The sequence below is a fragment of the Xenopus tropicalis genome, chromosome 7 (genome assembly GCF_000004195.4).
Source record: "Xenopus tropicalis strain Nigerian chromosome 7, UCB_Xtro_10.0, whole genome shotgun sequence".
NCBI classification, from domain to species: Eukaryota; Metazoa; Chordata; class Amphibia; order Anura; family Pipidae; genus Xenopus; species Xenopus tropicalis.
In genome coordinates, this window is record NC_030683.2 from 45617266 (window position 1) to 45639436 (window position 22171).

Sequence of the window (22171 nt, forward strand, 5' to 3'; positions counted from 1 at the left end):
ATACCTTTTCAGTATTTGTTTTCATGTCTTGGTCAACCACCAATACAATAAAAGAAACTAGAGCATCCTGTACATTGGAGGCTATTATATAGCTGATCAAGACCAGTAATTGCTAGGTGTTGATTGGTTACTGTGGCTGTTGAAATTGCAGCAAACCTGTTATTGCATTTCTTCCTTTATGGCTAATGTCCCACAGAGCGATTTAGTTGTTTATGATATATCTCTGCTACTGTTGGTGACTAATTGTTCCAAAATGCCTTTCCACCGGCAACAAAGGCAATTGCCGGTGGAAAGGCCTATGCACTTGAGATTCCCCTGGTTGCTGGTGGAAAGGCGTTGGATACAAGAGATTAGTTGTCTATTGTGGTGACTAACCTCTGCCTAAGGGCTATGACACAGAGCTACTAGTGCAGCCACTTGTCACAAATACTAAAATACCCTGCCATAGACAGCACTGAGAATTGTCTAAAATTGGCTTGACAGAGTTGATTTAAATTAATACTTCAGAGCAAACCATTTTTTAGTTCCTTAAAAGTTTGAGCGTACCTTTTGGATGTTCAGATTGTCTAAAATTGGCTAAAACACAAGTAGAGACAATTATCAGTAAATGATCAGCTTTTTCTATTTTATTTAGCCATGACAAGTAGCTACTACTAGTAGATCTGTGTGTCTACAACCTAATCCTAAATAGAAATGACTTAGGGTGGGTATTACAAGCAATGTTTCAGTGTTTGCAGATGACACAAAACTCTGCAGTGATTTCTATCCAGGATGTGGCATCCTTGCAGCAGGATCTTGACCAACTGGCAATCTGGGCGGCTATGTGGCAGATGAGATTTAATGTGGATAAATGTAAGGTCATGCACCTGGGATGTAAAAATATGCAGCCACTTATACCCTTAATGGGACTGCACTAGGCAAATCCATAATGGAGAAGGACCTTGGAGTCCTTTTAGATAATAAACTTGGCTGTAGCAAGCAATGCCAGGCAGCAGCTGCAAGGGCAAACAAGGGTTTGAGCTGTATTAAAAGGGGTTTCAATTCACGGGAGGAGGGGGTTATTCTTCCCCTTTACAGAGCGCTGGTAACGCCCCATCTAGAATATGCTGTTTAGTTTTTGTCTCCAGTGCTCAAACGGGACATTATTGAGTTAGAGAGGGTCCAGAGAAGGGCAACTAAGCTGGTAAAGGGTATGGAAAGTCTCAGTTATGAAGAAAGACTGGCCAAGTTGGGTCTGTTTACACGGGAGAAGAGGTGCTTAAGAGGTGAAATGATAACTATGTATAAATATATAAGGGGATCATATAATAACCTTTCTAATGTTTTATTTACCAGTAGGTCCTTCCAACGGACACGAGGGCACCCACTCCGTTTAGAAGAAGGGAGGTTCCATTTAAATATTCAGAAAGGATTTTTTACTGTGAGAGCTGTGAAGTGGAATTCCCTCCCTGAATCAGTCGTACTGGCTGATACATTATATAACTTTAAGAAGGGGCTGGATGGATTCTTAGCAAGTGAGGGAATACAGGGTTATGGGAGATAGCTCTTAGTACAAGTTGATCCAGGGACTGGTCCGATTGCCATCTTGGAGTCAGGAAGGAATTTTTTTCCCCTCTGCGGCAAATTAGAGAGGCTTCAAATGGGGTTTTTTGCCTTCCTCTGGATCAACTAGAAGTTAGGCAGGTTATATATTGTCATTATGGTTGAATGTGATAGACGTATGTCTTTTTTCAACCCAACTTAATTACTATGTAGAAGGACAAAAAAACCTGCTGACTCCATTCCTCCAGATCGATATATAGGGGCCGATTCACTAAAGTTACTTTCTGAAAACTGATGTTCTGAAAATTACCATTTCCCTGAAAACTGGAGGATGCGTCACTCTAGGAAGATCACATACTTGAAAAAATCCTACTGCAAACTCCATCTTGTCACCACAGACAATCACCAGCTGCAGTTTTGTTTAGTAACACCTACTCCTGGGAGGCGTTAAGTTTCACAGTAATTAACTTAATAAAATCCAATTTGGATACTCTCTGCTGTGAAAGATGTCAGACTGGGTTACCTGGGTCCTACCATGTACCCACCTCAAGGGCCCACCACTCAACCACCACCGATCAATGCTCTATTCCGACCCCAGTCACCGTAGCTCCCACTTTGCTATGCTACTTACTTCTCTGTTAAAAATTAAAGTTCCCAACAGGGTAAGGGCCCCCTGAGATTTTGACCCTGGCTGTACATGATTAACAGTCTCTGTAAAGCACCACATAAATATGTATTAAATAACTGCTCATAATAATACTAATGGCCAGTGTAACAACTGTGGTTAAGATGCCTTACATAACAGTGGTAGCAGTTAGAGGGAAGTAAGTTGCAGAGGCTGTTTCGGGCCCTGAAATACGCTGATAAAACTGCCAGTGTGCCATATCCCTGATAGAGTGTTAGATAGCTATTATTATTACTTATATTCTGCCATGAATTTGTGCAGTGCTTTACAGAGTAAAGGGCAACAAATACAAGACCAAGTTGAGTGAGAGGAAGTAATGAGTGAGGAGGGGGTCATGTGCAGAGCGAAGGTTACGTCTGGGGGTGTACTTGGGGATTAGGGTGGTTATATAGAGTGGTGCGGCACCAGTTAGCGTTTTGAAGGTAAGTACAAGAACCTTAAATTGAATCCTGTACGTGACAGGTAGCCAGTGCAGGGACTGGCAGAGAGGGGCGACACTTGTGGAGTGGGAAGAGAGGTGTATGAATCTGGCGGCACTGTTCATGATGGATTAAGTCAGTTTAGACAGGGAAAGTCCACAGAGCAGTGAGCTCTGATAATACTTGTGAGATAATACTTGTTCATGAACTCCCAAAAGCCCTCCCTAGAAAAGCCTTTGAACATAAATAGTTGGTCAATATATAACTATTTTATAGTTATTTGTCTGGAAGGAAATATCTGCACCCCAGTGGTACTTTTTCTTCAATTCAATAATGGATTTTTATTTTTGTACATTTATATTGTATCAGTAATATAACCCTTCATTAAAGGCAATGCCGTGTGGCGTTTCACTGGATGCATCTCTGATGCATCTTTATTATTAATAGGTTTGCTGCTTTCATTTGTTTTGCTGGATAACATCCAATGTGTGGACCAAAATAGAGAAATAAAAGGGAAACTAGTTTGTGGTATATTGGCATGTGTGCCGAGGGAAAAACAGGGCACTGCACCTGCCCACGCTATGTCTGGCTCTGGCTCATGCAGGAAACTGTATCCTGCAGCAGGCAGAGGTGCAAAGACTGTTTCATTCAGTACATTTATCAGCAGGTGCTCAGGGGAAAAAACCCTGTTATCCACGCAGATTAAATCGTGGATATTATTATTTAGAGTATAGTAAGAAGTATATATAGAGAAATCTGACTTGCACAGCTGAAAGTATTGTACATCTAAGGATGCCTAGTAAGGCTAGATAATCTACATTAACCCTTTAGGCAGCAGCCAACATTCAAGTGTTCATTTTCAGTAATGCTATGAAGCTATTTCTAAAGAAAATAAAAACATGCTGCATATTAGTCTCATGAGTCTGATACTGGACAATAATGTGCCTTATTTCTCATTTGTCTTACAGAAGTTAAAATCTCATCTACCAAGGCTCCGAGAAGTAAGAGACACAAGTGCAAAATGTCTTTGTCCGCCTGGTAAGGAACTTTTTCATCATGAATGCTATTGCTTCTGCTAAAGACAGTCAAATGCAGAATAGAGATGTTATTAGCTTGCTCTTGATGGCACTAGCATTACTTTCAAGCATTTCCACTTGAACTTTGACATTAGGAAAATCAGATTTGTAACTGACTTCATTTTCCAATGACCTAGCGCCTCTATCAAAATGTTCAGCCAGACTAGGCTAATCACAAATAACAGTCATTTTGCTATTCTCATGTAATACTTCATCACCTAAGCTAACCTTTGTTTTTTCATTGGTGCTTATGTTCTTCACAGGTTGTGATATGTTCCAATACAATTATTGTGTGGTTTTGTTAGTACAGTGTTTATTGCTAAATAGTGATATAAATGACTGCTCCATTAGCAATAAATACAGTAAAACCTTGATTTAATGTTTTCCAGGGAACCAGAAAAAAAAATCTATAAAAAAAGGGACAAGCGTAACAAATGTTAAACTCTGCCTTTAAAATGAGGAACTATCAACATTTAGTAAACCAGGCCATTGGTATCTTAATTTAAATTAATACAATTGTAGAGCACTTTGATTGATATTCATTTCATTACTGATTCTGTAGGCTTCTCCATGAGGAGATTTATGGTTCCTTATTTTGTGACCTCATTTTAAGTCCATGCAAACCAATTAGTTGTACAACTTATTTTCTGTAGAGTTATACAGGATCCCCTATAAACTGGAATGATTTTACTGCTGGACAGCCATGTACCTTCTGCATGTTGTGATAGATTGGCGCTTGTGTGTTCCCGAAGATTGCTTTCCCATTGTGGAACTCCAGAGTAAAATAGTCATGTTAAATTTGGGATGAAAAGAAAAACATCCTATTTTGACTAGTTTATTCACTGGAGTGTTCTGTATTTTATTCTGTATTCGTGAGCTCAGGCTTTTTAGTGGCATGGAAATGTTTATGTACGTCAGTTGAAATGTTTCATAAACAAAACAACAGCGTTTGGAGCCCTGGGCTGGTTTATAATAAGCCTTGTTACAATAAACAGTCTACACTGTCGATTTAGCATTGTATATAAGCAAGAGATTCATTCTGATTTACCGTTGTCAACTTTATTAGTTTTGCCTTTTATTTCTCCTATTTTGTGCCTGCAATTAAGTGCTTAGCTCAAGTGTGGTATCTGTAGACCTCCATATACTCATCTTGCCAGAAAAAAAAACAAATTATATCCGCTTATGAACAATATGTAATTGCCTTTAGGCTAATGAGAAATGGCTTCTGAAAACAAAGTATGTCTTGGGTTGATAAGCTTCAGTGCTGGAGTTATCAGGTATTCCAATTCAAAAACATGGAGGGGACAATTTTGGGAGCTCAATGTGCAGTTAGGCCCCCAATATATGCCCACCGATAGGCTAATTCGATCTGTTGGCCCTAGGGCCAAATGGTTGGATCACAACTACATGGATACAGGCCATAAGGAAGAGGAACACATCAACAAGTTGGTGCGGTCCTCAATCCAATTGGAGAATCAAAGTTACCTGATCAACATCTGGGCAATCGCCAGCTTATACCTGCCCATGTATGGACACCTTTAATGTTAAGGTAAAGGTGACTTAGCCCTTTTATGTTTAATTATTAAGCTGCCTCAACTTTTTCTGCTGTAGATAACATATTCATGCTGTGAGTCACACTGATATACAGATCGCAGGAGCAGGTTGTTATAGGTAGGTTAAGACACTATGATGATACAATATCAGTGATTTCCCTGGTCTAGCAAACATACTAGTAAGAAACGCTATGTTAAAGTTATTTGAAGCAGAAAATATGTTGAGGGGTGCCTTAATAATATATTAATTGGCAGGTTTACTGAAACTCAAACTCGTGACTCCTAAGAGATTCCCAACAGTTCAGATTTTAGCATAGTTACTAAACAATTTCCTGGCTGTCAGGAAAGTGTTAAATTGGCACATACACAGATACATTTGTCAGTTCATTAGAATGCATTGGGCTTCTTTGATGAGTCCAACAACATTGTGTTAAGTGGGGTGTTAGAGCTTTGTACAGTGCTGAATTGGAATTGGTTCAGCTGCATGGAAATCTTTCAGTACCAGTATTTTTTTAATGATAAGTAAATAGATGAGGATAGTCAATGTTTGCATTTCTAGAGCTTATTAAAGTAAAAAATTTTTTTTTTACTTTATATGTGTTATGCGGCTCAGGAATTGAGCTGAATGCAATTGCTTTTATTTATGAATACCTCTTATTTCTAGAGGTGAGATACAGATCTATATCTTTGCATTTTACAGCTTAAAGTTAAAGACTGTGCTACTTAGCGAAAACGAAAGGAATAGGAAAAATATTCATTGTAAGATCATGCAGGCAACCAGTCCTTTTAAAGTCTTGAAATGTTAAGCAAGTAAAAGATGTAGTTTGGCCAGACGTCTTTTGTGTTTTCTGTGCAAAAGGGCCATTAATTGGCAACCAATGAATACACTCTGACTGGAGAAATAGAAGCAGTTTTCCAGAGAAAGGCAAACATTTTTATTCTAGACAGAGGTTTTAACAAACTCAATTTTGGACAACTCAGCTAATGGTTTCCTGGACCATTTATTCCAGGATCTGATTTTGGGCTTTGTCCACAGACGCCTACAGTTCAGTTTGTTTTTGTGAATAGCTTCCCCACAATTACTGATTGCTGTTACACATGGCAGCAATTTTCTCCTTCGGTAAATCCTGATAGAAGTATAGTTTATGCTTTAATTATGTAAAAATGTAAGAAGAATTTATCACCTCTTAAATGTTGGCTTCTGCTACTAGTTGTTAAGTAGACAGGGAAGCAGTTATAGAAACATGCTCTGCCCTTTGCAATTGGGTGAAATAATTTCAGTACCTGGAAATACATGCATTATTAGGTCAAAAACCCAGTAATAAGGTTACCAAATGTACCAAATATATAAAACATCATTTAAGAATTCCCACCAAACTGCCTTCAGGCTGAGCCTCTCCACCCTCATTATTCATTTTTGTGGGATCTGCCAATTTGTTTCCTCCAAGTTATAAATACAATATCCCCTACAGGCTCCAATCGCATGATGGTTAAATTATAATATAAGTATAAGGCTTGCTTCACTTTTGAATGACAATGTTCTATAATATTTATCTACTTATTATTCCTTTTATATAGTTCCAACATGTTTACACCATATCCAACATTCACAGAAACAACATTGGCAAGAAAATGCATTTAAAGTTTTTTTAAATCACCATGACCTCCTTTTAAAAAAGATATAGAGAAAAAGGGAACTTCAGACAGAAGTAAGGAAAAAGAAGGAAAAGACTAAAGGAAGAAGGAGCGGTGGTTAGTAGGAAATAAATGGTGCTAAATGTGTAGCAAAAGAAGTCGCGTGAAAGATAGGAGTGCTGTGGGAATGTGCAGAAAAGAATGAGAATGGGAAAGCAGAAAGAGAGTAGAGGTAGATCAGCAAATAGGCAGAGTAGAGCATGAATTTTGAAAGCTGTTGGGAAAAAAGGAATATTATAGAAACATAAAGTTGGATGTGTATGTGAGGGTGGTTTTATGGGCTATTTATGGGCTATTTTGAGGAGAGAAGGGTTAGAACCATCCTTTAGCCTATATCAGGATGTTTACAAATGTCAGCTGGCAGTTATACACAGAAATAAAACGTGAGAAAATGCATGTGTATGAATGCTGTGCTGGCCCTTGAAAGATGACGATAAACTACAGACTCGAGTTCTTCATTCATTACCAGTAATAAAAATCATGATATATTATGAATAATTTGATGGCAGTACATATAAGGTAAAGTGACTGTTGTATTTGTGGGATTGTGCTGGGGCTAACAGCTGTGCCTTTCTGCCAAAGTGCAGAATTCAAGGGACCTCACAAAGATTTCAGATCATTTGATTTATTAAAAATACAAAAATTAACAGAGCAATCTGTTTAAAACAGTCTTTAGAAATAGCTTCACAGTTGTCATAGTTACCTGCTGGATGGAGTCCCATCCTGGACAAATGGAGACCCACATTAACCAGAGGGCACAGATGTTAAACAAGAATAGGAGAAGGGAAGAGAAGAGAAGAGTGGCATGAAGGCAAAAATATATCTAACTGTAATCCATGTGCTTGTGCTTATCAGCCCTGATATTGATATGTTAGGACAGTCTAATGCCCTAAGATTACTTATAATGGTTGGGGGAGATACTAGGATTACTTGCCTATGTCTATATTACTGGCAAAAGCTTAGATGCTTTAATGTTTTCCAAGTTGGGATAATATAACAAAAATGCATGTCTTTTTTGTTTCTTTGGGACTCAGTTCCATTGCGGTGGGAAATAGTAAAGAAGGAAGACAATAGGCATTACTTGGTTCTGCAGATTCTGTGGGGCCCAGCAGAACAATTCTGCAGCATGTCACATTAGAGGTTAAACATTTTAAAACTGAACTAGCATTTATTTGTGTAAACTTGGTAAATTGTATGTATTGCCAAACTTAATTTATCGCAAACTAAATTTATCGCACACTTTTTTGCGTTAAAATAAACGTGATAATTGGCGCGAGATTCACTATAGTATTATCGCGTGCGTTAAGTCGCCATATCGCATGCGTTAATTTTCACACGACCGCATGCGCTAGTTTTAACGCATGCGTTAATTTTCGCGCTGAAAAGAATACGATCGCATGATTCACAAACACTTAGGCGCGCTAAATATCGCATTGGTCTATGCGAAAATTAACACCTACTTCAGGCAGGCGATAATTATAGAAAAGTACAGTAAATGAGCTTTTGGCAATAAAATATGGACTTTGCAGTGTTATTTATTCAAGTATGTGATGCAGCCGCCAGTTTGCAGCGAAATGGTCATTTTTAATACAGTAATTTTCCGCAAGTATTGGCGTGTATGGCTAACATGGCGTGCGTTCATTCGCACAACTATTTATATGCGGCTACAAGTGATGAAATGTTTCGGCAGGCATGGATTTGCAGCGAATTTTTGGATGTGCGGCAAATTTTTCCGCGGCAAATTTTTTCATGCATTTTGAAAAACAATCTGCAAATTGCAAAACGCATGAAAAAATTCGCCACGCAAAAATTCACCACACGTCCAAAAATTGACACAGGCGTCAAAAAATACAACAATTTTTTTGCCCGCACAACATTTTTGCCGTTTCGTGGAACTTTAAAAAAAATTGCTAATTTTTCACTAAAGATGACCAGAACACATTTTCTCATCACTAGTGGCTACTATTTATAAGCATCTACTATTTATATGCTACCATTTATATGTGGCAACAATTTATATGCACTATTTATATGCTACCATTTATATGCGGCGACAATTTATATGCACTATTTATATGCTACTATATATATGCGGTGACTAAACGCGTGCGTTATTTAGCGCATGTACCGTCAAATACCGCACTGAAATAGTCTTCACGGTTAAATAACGCATGCAATATCACGTGTAAAATAGCGCAAGTATGCTTATAGTGAATCGTGCGTTAAGACGCGAAAATTAAGACGCGATAAAATTTTTACCGCACGCTATAAATAGCGCACGTTTTATCGCACTTTAGTGAATCGCCCCCCTTATCTTTAATACACTTAAAAACATCCATTTTGAGAAAAAAATGATTGAGGCAGAATATGCCCTTTAAAACATCTCTATGTCATCTGCTTGATAATAGTTGAATTCAAACAACCTTTTTTCAAAGGGCAGTTTCAAATGAATTTCAAGGCTTGGTTGCAGTTTCTTAAAGGAACAGTAACACCAAAAAATGAAAGAGCTTTAAAGTAATAAAAATATAATGCACTGCTGCCCTGCACTGGTAAAACTGGTGTGTTTGCTACAGTAACACTACTATAATTTATATAATAAGCTGCTGTGTAGCCACGGGGGCAGCCATTCAAGCTGGAAAAAAGGAGAAAAGGCACAGGTTACATAGCAGATAACAGATAAGTTCTGTAGAATACAATGGTGTTTTATCTGTTATCTGCTTTGTGCCTGTGCCTTTTCTCCTTTGAATGGCTGCCTCCATGGCTACACAGCAGCTTATTTATATCAATTATAGTAGACTTTCTGAAGTAAACACACAACTTTTACCAGTGCAGGGCAGCAGAACATTATATTTTAGTTACTTTTATACACTTTCATTTTTTGGTGTTACTGTTCCTTTAATGGTTTTTACAAGTGAGTTTTGGACTTAGTGGTATTTTGAAAGGGGACCAAAAACCCTGGCATTAAAAAAAGGCATAAAAATTGGTATGGTTCATGGTTCTTGTGGGGTTTTTTGATTTAACTAAAGCACATTCACATGTTGTTTCTCATTTTGCTGTCAATAGAAATATACTTGGGCAAATTAGCAGTGTTACAAAGACAATTAAATAGGCATATTTAACATATTTTCATGTGGGAAATAAATGTTTAATGTTATAGTATGCTTTATTTAAAAGTAAGTTTTGTCCCCTGTTGCATAGGGAATATTGGAATATTGCTCTACATAGCTTCATATCACTGGCTTCACTATACAAAAGTGTTAAAAAACACCCTATAGAGAATGTCTCAATCAGCTAATATGCCAGCTCCAACCATAATTGCAATTGTATGTAGTTTGTGCACACCTTATGCCATTCCCACATAAAGTACATTTCCCTGTATTTATTGGGAGAAGGCAATGAAAGGTAAGCTATAGTTAAACACAAGGTGTGTTTCCCTGTCAAACATCTAGGAGGGAAATAGTGGGGAAACTTTTACAACTGTTTTCTAATCCTTGCTGTCAGTTAGGGAACACTGAACTTCCATGACCCTGTTCTGTATCTGTAGAACATGATAATGTCCTGTCCTACGGAGGCCAAGCTCACACACAAGCTGAAGAAGCCTCTCCTTAGTAAACAGCCACTTAACGTGATGTAACAGCCGATTCCCAGATGCAGATAGCACCTCAACTTGCTCTTTTTGTGTGGATTGTATATTGAAGTAAGATAAACAGTTTTCCTTTAAGCAACAAAAAACCTTGTTATGTTTAGGACTGGTTTCCTCTGTACAATATTCACATTACATCATATTTATGGGGAAATACCATATTTGTAAAAAAAAGTGTTGTACTCTGTGTTTACTGCCTTTTACAGATACTAGTGAGCACAGAACATTTCTTTCACACAGTAGAACATCTTATGTGTCATCCATATTAAACAAAGAGAAAGCTGTAACCTCAGCATTATTATTATTACCAAACATAGTGCCTGGCAATACAAAATAATGATAGTGTAGCAACCATGCTACAGATACACTTAAATAAATGAACCACAGGGTGTATAAAAACAAGTGTAGAGTGTGTATTCTAATTAGAATACAGATTATTATTTTGTTTCTGTGACTGGTGCTGTGTGTTTCTTGGTATGAGTTCTTCTATCTAATCAGTGTCCCAAGCCTGTTACCCAACCTGAATGCTGTAAGACACCTTCCCGGCTTTGCTGCTTTCTGCTACTTCACTGCAAGAGATATGAAATATGATCAATCTTTCATACAGAAGTCTTGGAGATGGCCCATAAACCAAGGGGATTAAGCTTCACAGCTGCGTCATTTCCCTTTTGGTTTTGGATGATCCTTAAAAATGTATCTGAGTTATGTTGGACTGAGGTACTAGGAGGAAAGGCTTAGCAGTAATGCATTGCTAGGAATGCTGTGTTGTTGTGCTACTTGGTTTAAAGCTAAAAGCCAGAAGCCATTTATTTGTATGATTATTTTTATCATTTTAATTTTCTTTTCAAACTTAAACTTGCATGTTCAAATGCATAGCAGTTCAGCTTGGCAAACGGTTATGTGTTAGGTTGGATTTCTTTCACCTTTAACTGCTGTGTAACTATGTAATGTGATTATTAGTTGCAGTCAAATGGATCTTTGCAATAACTTACAGACACAGTGAGATTACATTCATTGTACAGGTATAGAATCCATTATCTGGAAACCCATTAGCCAGAAAGTCCTGAATTACAAGAAGGCCATCTCCCATAGACTCAATTTTAATCAAACAATTCAAAACTGAAAGCACTGCTTTCTGTGCTACTGGTTCTGTCTTTTGAAACAATGTAGAAAAGTCAGCTTTTTTTTGGCTTTTGATCAGTTTACAAATGCTTCATTGTTTTAAAAGTGAGAAACTTCAGGGCAGAGAAAAGAAAAGAGACAAACTGATTTTTTCAGGAATAAAATAAGATAACATTAAAACCACTTGAATTGTGTAATGAATGATTATTTGATAGTTGCTTAGAATGACAGCTTATCTCATTAGGCAACATTTCATTTTTCGGTTTACATCCTTGTTAAATACTCTTGGTGTGAAGAGTAGAGGAAACATTGGGTGACTAGCTTCAGAAGGATACTGACAATATACTTGGTACACTAACATATTGTTACAATGTGTCCTGTATTTTGTACAGGCTGTTCAAACTGCAGGCCATTAGCTGCTGTACGACATTTGCTAGCACTTTTTAGAGAAGCTGGTGGTCGTTCAAGAACAGCCGAAAGTTGCTAGGTGTCCCATCCTTTCTTCTATGTACAAAGCTACCTCTTTAAAACTGCCTATACAGAGTCAGACATTGGCTTTCCACTTGGTTGCTACTGACCAATTTATTGCACAGCACTGCTTGGATCTGGCTTTTACTTTTTTCTTCAGTTTAGCAACCCGTTGCCTGTGTATTGGGAAAAAAATGGCTTCTTTTGGACTCGTTTAGATATTAATTGGGCAGTCTGGCAAATGGTGTCAGCCAGGAACCACATCAAACACAGTAGACTGATAGTTCTGCATGGGTCGCCCTAGTAAATAATTTGTTGCATGTAGGCAAAACACTTGGATCAGCCTGTTTGACCTACCACATGAGTCAGAGATGTTTGGGCACCTTGCTCAGTTCTGGCCCAGGGTCTTGCACACACAAGTTATTAATAAAGGCCACTAGTACTAGAAAGATTTATCATAAAACATAGCTAGAGTACAGTTGTATTGGGAGCAAGTGATCACAAGCTTAATGGTTTTCCTTAAAAAGCTGTATCAGCCAGCAGAAAAAAATACCGTGCTCACATAGAGCTTTGGGTAAACAAGCTTTTCACACGTGGTTCATTCAAAACACATACAGGGTTAATTTCTTTTTTTTTTAACTGAATTTTTGCATTTCCTGCTTCTAATTGTGTTCCTTTTGTGTGGGTGATTTTTGTCCTTGGAATTTGCCGTGCATATTATGTTTATTGTGTGCATTTTTTTAAATGTAGTGCCCCATAACAACTTGCAGTAGGCAGATCAAAGCTAATTACCGAATTATGCCTTTGGCAACTTCACTGGAGAAAATGTGCTCAGTGTTAATTAATAAACAAACCCCACTGTACCTTCTCTACTTGGCAGGGTTGCATGGCAAAGGCCCTGATCACTCAGATCATAAACCAATCCACCCAATCTGCATAAACCCGGACACTTAAATTCCTGTCTCCTGCTGATGGCTGCCCTGCTGCTGGGAGGAAATGATCAATATCCCAGCCTTAGTATGCAGGGCAGGGTCAGCTTAGATAGAATAAGCTTTACATATATGTTTGTGATTCAGAAGAAAAATTTACAACTTACTTCTGCTACCTCTTCTTTGATTCCTCATTGCAGTCTTTACTTGTTTTCCTCTGTTCTATCTGACTTTCAGACTTGTTTCTCTGGGTATTAGATATAGATTCTATGGCTACTGAAGTAACGCACTTATGGTATGCTGTTTGGAATTTGAAACTGGCCACACAAGGTGCAATTTGGTTTTACACTCATTGCTTCATGTATGTGTGGGTGTGTTTGGCAGAAGAAAGTCCCCAGTAATTTGCTTTGAGCAATTAAAATATGATATTATATCCCTCAAAAAGGAAACCTTGGTGGCTAATAATCCCCTGTTATTACACTGGTAGACCAGGCCAATTCAATACCAGTTCTCTTCTAATTTATTTGCTGAGCTTTAGAGCAGATTGCTGTGGTTTAGGTAGAACTTCAAAATATCTTTGCATCCAAAGTATTCAAACTGACCAGTTTGGATCAAGCACAGTTTTTTCACGATGATGCTATTCACACTGCCTACTTTGTTGCAGTAGAAAAGGGACTGCAGTTTTCACCTAACTCAGTTTATACAATTTAATTTAAAATTTGGTGCAGCCCAGAAACTGGGAGATGACAATACTTAATCTAAAAGTAATGATAAATAGAAACAGTTCAGTTGCTACAACAGAACTTTAACAGGATTGCACACCGAGTCTTTTTCGGCGATTTCCGGAAATCGCCCCGCCGCGTCTGCCATCCCGCCGGCGACTTACATGTTCGCCGGTGGGATGGCAGGGGTAGGCAACTCGGGGAGATTAGTCGCCCGCGAACAGGGAGTTAATCGCGGGCGACTAATCTCCCCCGTGTGCCAGAGCCCTTAGTGTAAATATATAAAATACAGCTGCAGTTTCTTTCCCTTTACATAATGCAAAATATAAGACCCTGTCATGTTTTAGAACTGATCCAGGGTAAGGAATATTTCCTGCAGTGGCTTTTTGCAGCAGCAACTGAGAAGCAGGAAATTCACTGGGCAGATGATCCCTAAGACAACCTGTTTACAATAGGATTAAAGTCACACTGTCTCACTAGAACACTTTACTGTACATATGGTAACCAGAGTCTATATAGGAGCGTATAGGTCCCATGAACGGAGATGGAAAATAAGGGGGTAGTATTGCAGTTGAACCCTCAGGCCATCACTAATGACTTCCTGGAAAGCTCCACTTAATTAGCTACTCATTGAGCAACTAATTGCATGGGGTGAAAGGGCTCACCAGGCATATTGAACTGGCTGTATCTGTGAAGCAACCCACAAGACATTCATCAGCGAGTGTTGCTGCTGGCCTTTTCTCATGTGTGTTACTGCATAGAGGCCAGTTGGTCAGATATTTATCAGTTCATAACTACTAGAAAATAGTTCTCTGTGATGTTAATGTAAAATGTCATAGGTACACAATCCCCTGGAGTAAAAACAAATCTATGTCATAATTTGATGTAGGAAAAAATATGGTAAAAAAGTACTCCTATTTTCTGTATTGTACTAGATTTCAGGAACTAAGGGGATATATCTCTCCTTAAGATATGTAATTACCATGAAATTTTTAACCAAACATTTAAGAAAACCGTGGGATCAATCTGCCTTCATTCCCCTTTTAACTGCAAGCATTTCTTTGCTGCGTAAGATAAAAGCGCCGTTATTGTATACACACAGTGAATAATACATTGTATCAGTGCAAGGCTAGCTCACGCATCCACAATGGTTTGTTAACACAGGAATCCGACACTAACAAAACAACAGGCCAATTCAACACCCCCTGTAATGTCTTTTCTAGTGTTAAGTGTGGGCAGTATTCTGTTTCTTTTAGTGATGCAGTAATTGTTCAAAGTGTATATATATGTGGGGGCAGAGGATCGCTATCTAGCCATGTTTGTAGAACAGCACAAAGTGAATTTCTCAGTTGGAGCATACAGTTATGTTTAGGGCAGGAATTGAACTTTCCTAATTAATATCTCTATATTTGTCACTGTGCTTTTTACTTTTGTAAATTTGTTTTAAAGGGGCTGTTTTTATAGTGTAAAGTTTAATTATTTTACTATTTGCTCAGGAGCTCTCTAGTTTGGAATTTTAGCTGTTATCTGGTTGCTAAGTTCCAAATTGCCTTAGCAACCAGGGACTTGCTAAGGTACAGTTAAATAAAGAGTAACAATAACAATAAAACTGTCACCTCACAGAGCAATAGTTTTTTGGCTCCTGGGGTCAGCGACCCCCATTTGAAAGCTGCAGAGTGTCTGAAGAAGAAGGAAAATAATTTAAAAACTGTACAAAATAAATAATGAAGACCAATGGAAAAGTTGCTTAGAATTGGCCATTCTAAAACATACTAAAAGTTAATTTAAAGGTGAACCACCCCTTTAAAGGAGAAGGAAAGGCTAATAAAGAGTTAATCTCAAGCTGCAGGCATACCTTCAGTTCTCTCAATAGTGCCCTTAAGTCTCCCCATATTTCTTCCGTTCAGATGATCAGAAGCCTCATAGGAAAAAAAAACCGCTGAGCTCTGTAAAGAAAGTTACCATAATGCCACGCTCCTGCACCAAGACCAAGACCGGTGTACATGCTCAGTTTGTAAGACTATGAGGAAGCTTCCTGCTGATTGGCTCAGATCACACATTCCTAAGTGGGGGGGGGGGAGTTCTTAGCATTCTTGAGAGAGGGGAAGCAGGAGAGGGGAGAGAGGAGAAAGTTCCATGTCTCTGGCACAGGAAAACAAAGAGACAACAAATCCTGTTTCTTAAAAATTCTTCTTTAATGACATACAGTAACTGGTAATCAGAGAAATTATTGTTTAGTTCATCTGCACACATTTATACGCTTATTTATATAGCACTACTTACTTGTATACACAGTGCTGTACATTTTTATAATAAATTTAAAGCACACACAAAGGGAACAAAAAAGGAATTAAAAAGAGCCATGTATTAAGATACACAGGAAGGAAAGGAGTGGATATAAATAGAAAAATGCTGCCATTTGCAGTGGTTGGAGATTTGACCTTAAGATGAGTTGTTTTTTTATATAAACCAGTAGAGAGACGCTGATCCAAACCTTCTGGATCTTTTATGCCTGTACTCAAAGAATCAGCCTGTCTGCACATACACAAAATGGATTTGAGCCCATCAGTGCACAGACGTACAAGGTGCGGAAGGCAGTGGATGGTCAAATGACCTGTGAGTCACTAGCCTTAAGTGCCAAGACTGAATCACATAATATGCATTTGCTCTAAGGCTACTGCCATACAGGGCTGATTCTTCGCCTGTGATACATATAGACTTAGGGGCTGATTTACTTACCCACGAACGGGTCGAATGGAGTCCGATTGCGTTTTTTTCGTAATGATCGGTACTTTGCGATTTTTTCATATGTTTTGCGATTTTTTCGGATTCTTTACGAATTTTTCGGATCCAATACGATTTTTGCGTAAAAACGCGAGTTCTCCTATCCTTTACGAAAGTTGCGTAAAAAGTTGCGCATTTTGCGTAGCGTTAAAACTTACGCGAAAAATGCGCAACTTTTCGCGTAAGTTTTAACGCTACGCAAAATGCGCAACTTTTTACGCAACTTTCGTAATGGATACGAAAAACTCGCGTTTTTACGCAAAAATCGTATTGGTAACGAAAAATTCGTACAGAATCCGAAAAAATCGCAAAACATACGAAAAAGTCGCAAAATGTTCGTTTTCAAGTCGGAACTTTTCCAATTCGGTTCGGATTCGTGGGTTAGTAAATCAGCCCCTTAGAATCAGCCCCTCCACTAGCTCCTCCTATTCCTGCTCTCTGAGCCTCTGTGTCAATCAGACACAATGGGTGGATTTTGGTACAGATACACATGAATATGCAATTGGTGGCAAAATCTGTTCCATGTGCCTATATGTGGGCTGAAGCAGTGGCTCGGAGGGCAGACACAGGAGAAGGCTGATGCCAGTGGAGGGATGGATTCTCAGCCTGCATTTATCTGCATGAAGGCCACTTGTGGCATTAGCTTAAGGGCAGTGGCACACGGGGAGATTAATCATGGGGAGATTAGTCACAGGAGAATATACATTGTGGGGAAGGGTAGTGGCTGTGAAAAATGGAGGAGATCACCAGGAACATATAGAAAGTGAAGAGCTTTGGAAGTTAGCAGAGGGATTTTTGATGTCAATTTTTGCTTAACTAGGGGCCACAATACATACTGTAATAGCAGTTTTTCTCTCAAAACAATGCTGAATGCTATCAGTAATTACAAAAGGCATTTGTTGCCTCTAGCAATACTTGAATTTCTTGGAAGGAGAAAAGTTAATAGAAACAGTATATATTGTTAAAATACAATGTTTTTTTTTTTTAACCCAGAATTTATAGCCAGTAAGATATATTTATATAATATGCAAGATCCATAAATAGCCTGTAAATTATATCCTTATAAAGTGCTTGGTAAAGTTATAAGTTATAATTGGCTCAGTGATGTAATTTCTGTCACATGACTTACCTAATCTCATGTATTATAATAAAGAAGATTTGGAAGTGTTACATGTTCGAGTGAACATGGAATAATAATAATAATTGGATTTGGTTCGGTATTCGGCCAAATCCCTTGGGATGAATTCGGGGGTTCGGCCGAACCCGAAAAACTTGGGTTCGATGCATCCCTACTAAAGAACCAAAACCTGTATCGGAGGTCAAGAAAAATTTAGTTAAATCTAAATTTTAAAAAATGTAATTTAAAAAATTTTCTTACTCCCACAGACCAAAATGTTTCGATATTTATCAGTTTATTAACCTCACTGGTATTTTTTAGACACAAAAATTCAGGCGCTTAAAGGGTGCAGGCTAATAGAATCCACACTGGTTGGAGGAAAAAATTCTATAAAAAAAAAACCAGAAAGCACTAGGGCGCCCAACAGTAGGGAGCTCTTGATATGGGCACCCATTTAGTGAGTGAGACACCCCACTCGCTCATTATGCACATGTGTGTGACATAGGAGCAGTAGATGCAACTCACCTGCTTATATCACATGCATGCGCATAATGAGTGAGTTGTCGCTAATGTGTGTGCCACAACATGGCTGCCCATACAGAGAGCTCTCTTCCGATGCGGGCAGCCTGGTGCTGTAGGAAGCTATGTTTTTTAAAAACTATTATTTCCCCTAACTGGAGTTCAGGCTCTATTAGCCCACACCTGTGGTGGGGGAGGCAATTTAGACAGCGCTGAAATACCTCATGGAAGCGCTGAGGGACTGTGGAGCCAGCCGGGGCTCAATTCCCACCAGCACATGAGGAGTTAACCTGCTCAGCTACTGGGCAGGAAAGAAAGACTCCTTACTCACCCCCCTCCCCTTTTGACTGCCAGCTCTCTCCACAGCAGCATCTCACCCCTGCAACACGGAGCGGCATCTCCCTCCCCCCCCCTCCCTGTTTAAGCACATTTAGCTAGGGAACTATAGGCCTGTATTTTCGCTCAATTTACATGTTTTATGTTTTCTTTTCAGGTTCTGTTTATTAAAAAAAAAAAAAAAAAATTAAAGATTTATATATGTGTATATTTGGTCTGTCACAGCAAAGGGCGGGTGATAGTCCTTGGCCATTTAATTTCTGGTGTTGTTTGGTGGTTTTCACATGCCCACTGCAGTTCGCAGTGGCCGGCATTCGGTATAAAACAGCAAAAAAATTTGTTGTGATGTTTGGTAAAGTTTGAAATACATGGCAAGGACTATTTCTGATGTTGGACTCCACCCACAAAACGGTGTCAGTGTGTTTTTCTTGGGTCATGTGGTTATATTGGGGGGATAAGGTTGGAAGGGAGGGAATAAAGGTGGCCACACACGTGGCGATTTCCGATCTTTCGTGCGACCATCGGTCGCACAAAAGATCGTACAATCGCCCACTAACTGTTCAGGGCTGAAACGGCAGATAAGGAGGTAGAAACAATAGGATTTCTACCTCCTTCTGCCGATTCAGCCCTGAAGGCAGATTTTGATCAGGCGCCTTCTATGGCGCCCGATCAAAATATTTTAACCTGGCCGATCGGCGAGTCGACCGATGTCAGCCTCCTGCGATATCGGTCGACTCGCCGACTTGCCATACACGCACCGAATATCGTACGAAATGGGGTTTCGTACGATATTATCGTGCGTGTATGGCCAGCTTAAGTCTTCGCAGTCTCAGAGTGATAGGTGCCCGTCAGCATTTATTACCATTACCATGCACAAAGTGATAAAAATGATCTTGAGCATTTTGAAGTTCAAGAAAATTTAAGCAAAAATGCTTTGCAGAATGAAAAACTTGGCATAACGTCCACAATTTAAGAAGAATTTTACAGTTTTCATAAATTTGCTTTGTAGAGTTTGCCGAGTTTGGTAAAAGTTTAATGGTTTTGGAATTTAGAAAACAGAATAAATTTCTACCATTGCTTCAGTATTGTAAAGGTAGGCAGCACTAGCAAAGTTCCAATAAAAGGAATCATGAGATTATGAGACTTACATTGAGAGAAAAGAAAAAAGGGAAGCTTGTGCATATGTTTGTACATCAGACATCAGAATGTAGTTTGCATTAATGATTATGTATGTTGAGTGGAGCGGTATAAGGATATAAGGATCTAAGACAGTGGTTTGGATCGTGTCCAATTTTCAAGTCAAGAGTAAAGACTATAATTTTGGTCTGCCTATAATCTAGCCATTTAGGTAGAGAAACTCATTTGTTCAAATTTGTCATTCAAGTAGCAAGTAAAAAAACTAGGATACCAGCAATTACTTTGTGCTATTTTCTAGGAGTGCACAATTTGGGTTATTAGAGGAGCTATCATTTTTCAATAGAGGAGCAGCAAAAAAAAGCAGAAAAACCTGTAGTATAACAGCTTGGGTCTGTACAAGGTTGTGGAAGTATTAATCATTCATCCTCAAAAAGCCTTTTACTTTTAATTGGGGTAATATATCATTCAGCAATAAAGACTAATCTGCCACCGCCGCAAACACACATCACTTTGCTTAGGAACTAAGATTGTTGAACTACTACTAGTGTAGTTTCTTGCACTACTACTACTACTACAGAAACAGTACTTTATTATACTGGTTTTGAACTTAGTTGATGCCTTTTTAGGAAGTCCAGGGCTACTAGCACATGAGGCTGATTTCATCTGGTTTGTTTTACTCAAAAACACAGACATTGGTGATTTACAGGCTGAAAATAGTTTGTGTTTTTAGGACCACTAGTTCTGGTGCTTTCAGGCATGTCTCATTCAACTCAGTGGAATGCAGCACAGGAGAGAGCAGGAGGCAGTAAGGTACAGGAAAGGACTGCGTGTGGGCACTTTGGAAAAAAAAATGGTTGTGGGGAATGATGGTTGGGATTCAACAAAGCTGTATAATATGGCAAAAAATATGCTTATAAGAGTAATTGCAAATGGCAACGCAAAACAATTGAAAAGCAACAGTAAAATAGTGATGAGTCAAACGCACCCCTTTTGGCACAAAATTCACAAAACGATGCAAAAATTAGCAAGACAGTAATATTTTGCCGAAGTGCATTGGAGTCAATAGGAAAGCAAAATGACATTGCTGTTTAGGTGTTTTTTGCCATGCAACAACATATACTTTGCTCTGTAATGAAAAGAAGGACATACTCTCTCTGGTGTAGTACATTCACATAGTTTATTAAGTAATAAAAATGCGTTTACAAGTTTGGAATAACAAACTCACTTATCAAAAATCAATGCAGCAATGCCCAAAGCATTTCATTGCAAATTGGCTTCATCAGGGAGAAAGATTTCTCGATAGCTTGGTTTTTAGTGACAAAGACTGTGACAATATACTATGTATGGATTCTGTTGCTTTTGGGATTTGAATTTTGATACCTATACTGTGTGATTTGCACAGGTTTCTCTGTATTGGCATACTATATTACTATTGGTTAATACTTAACTAGCCCTGAAGCACCCCCTTCTCTTTTATTGTTATTGTCCATATACCTGTACATTGCTCTGCCCTGTTAGAGAAGCTCCTTTTCGCTATAATACAACTGTTCATCCCATGTTGTCAATTTTTCCAATCGTGCCCAAACAGCTACTTAGTCAGACAGAGTGAGGGCTAGAGAGGGCTCTGATATGATTGGTTGATGTGGAAGGCAAGGACCACTTAATAATGTCAGCATTTTTTTCAAGCACAAAATGCAGCATTTTTATTTCAGAAGATTTTAAATTTGGACCCCAAACAGTACCAGGTCAAAAAGTTTGCTCATCCCTACGCAGATTTTTTTTTTTAATAAAAGCATCTGTCACCTGTCAGGTCCTTGAGATGGCATTGGAGTGGTTTGGCATAAGGTGACTGTGTCTATTATATATGCCATTAACTAACCCCTCACACAGCGAGATTTGCTGAAGTTGCAGAAGTTTCCTCTCAAGGCAAATCGCAGCGCCGTGTATGTAATCCCACCGCGAATGCCATCCCACGCGTGGCGACTAATCTCGCACAGCCCTAATGGGGAAAGGGAATTAGCTCCGAATCTTTTCTCCAGTTCCTGTTTACTGTTTTCTTTCAATTATGCACGAGAGCAACTACAACACCCTGAAACTCCCTGAAAAGAGAGTGGGATTCAATAATGGTTCCTTCTCTCAGTAGTTTTTAATTAGGCAGACAGTAAGGGCAATGGCACACTCACTTATTAGGGGAATGTTGCACTGAAATTGTGACAGTTACCTTACAAGTGAGTGCTATTGCCATACAAGTGAATGAGGAACAATTTCAATAATTTTGTCCCTCGGACACACAGCTTCTAATCACTGATCAAATCACTCTGCGTGTCATTGCCCAAGACATATATTACTCCTATAATTAATTTACTATAGTTTAGTTTGCACCTGAGCTCAAATTTCTATAGACTGATATGAAAGAATAGAGGG

General features: G+C 38.7%; 1 protein-coding gene across 33 annotated transcripts in view; it reads left to right on the forward strand.

Annotated features, from left to right (window-relative positions):
- The window catches only part of col13a1 (collagen, type XIII, alpha 1), a 201571-nt gene that overhangs the window by 24012 nt on the left and 155388 nt on the right, over positions 1 to 22171 (forward strand). For all 33 annotated transcript variants that reach the window (XM_031905313.1, XM_031905314.1, XM_031905320.1 and 30 more), the window contains exon 2: positions 3615 to 3684. In XM_031905313.1, the coding sequence (XP_031761173.1) occupies positions 3615 to 3684 (70 nt within the window). The remainder of the gene's footprint in view (positions 1 to 3614; positions 3685 to 22171) is intronic.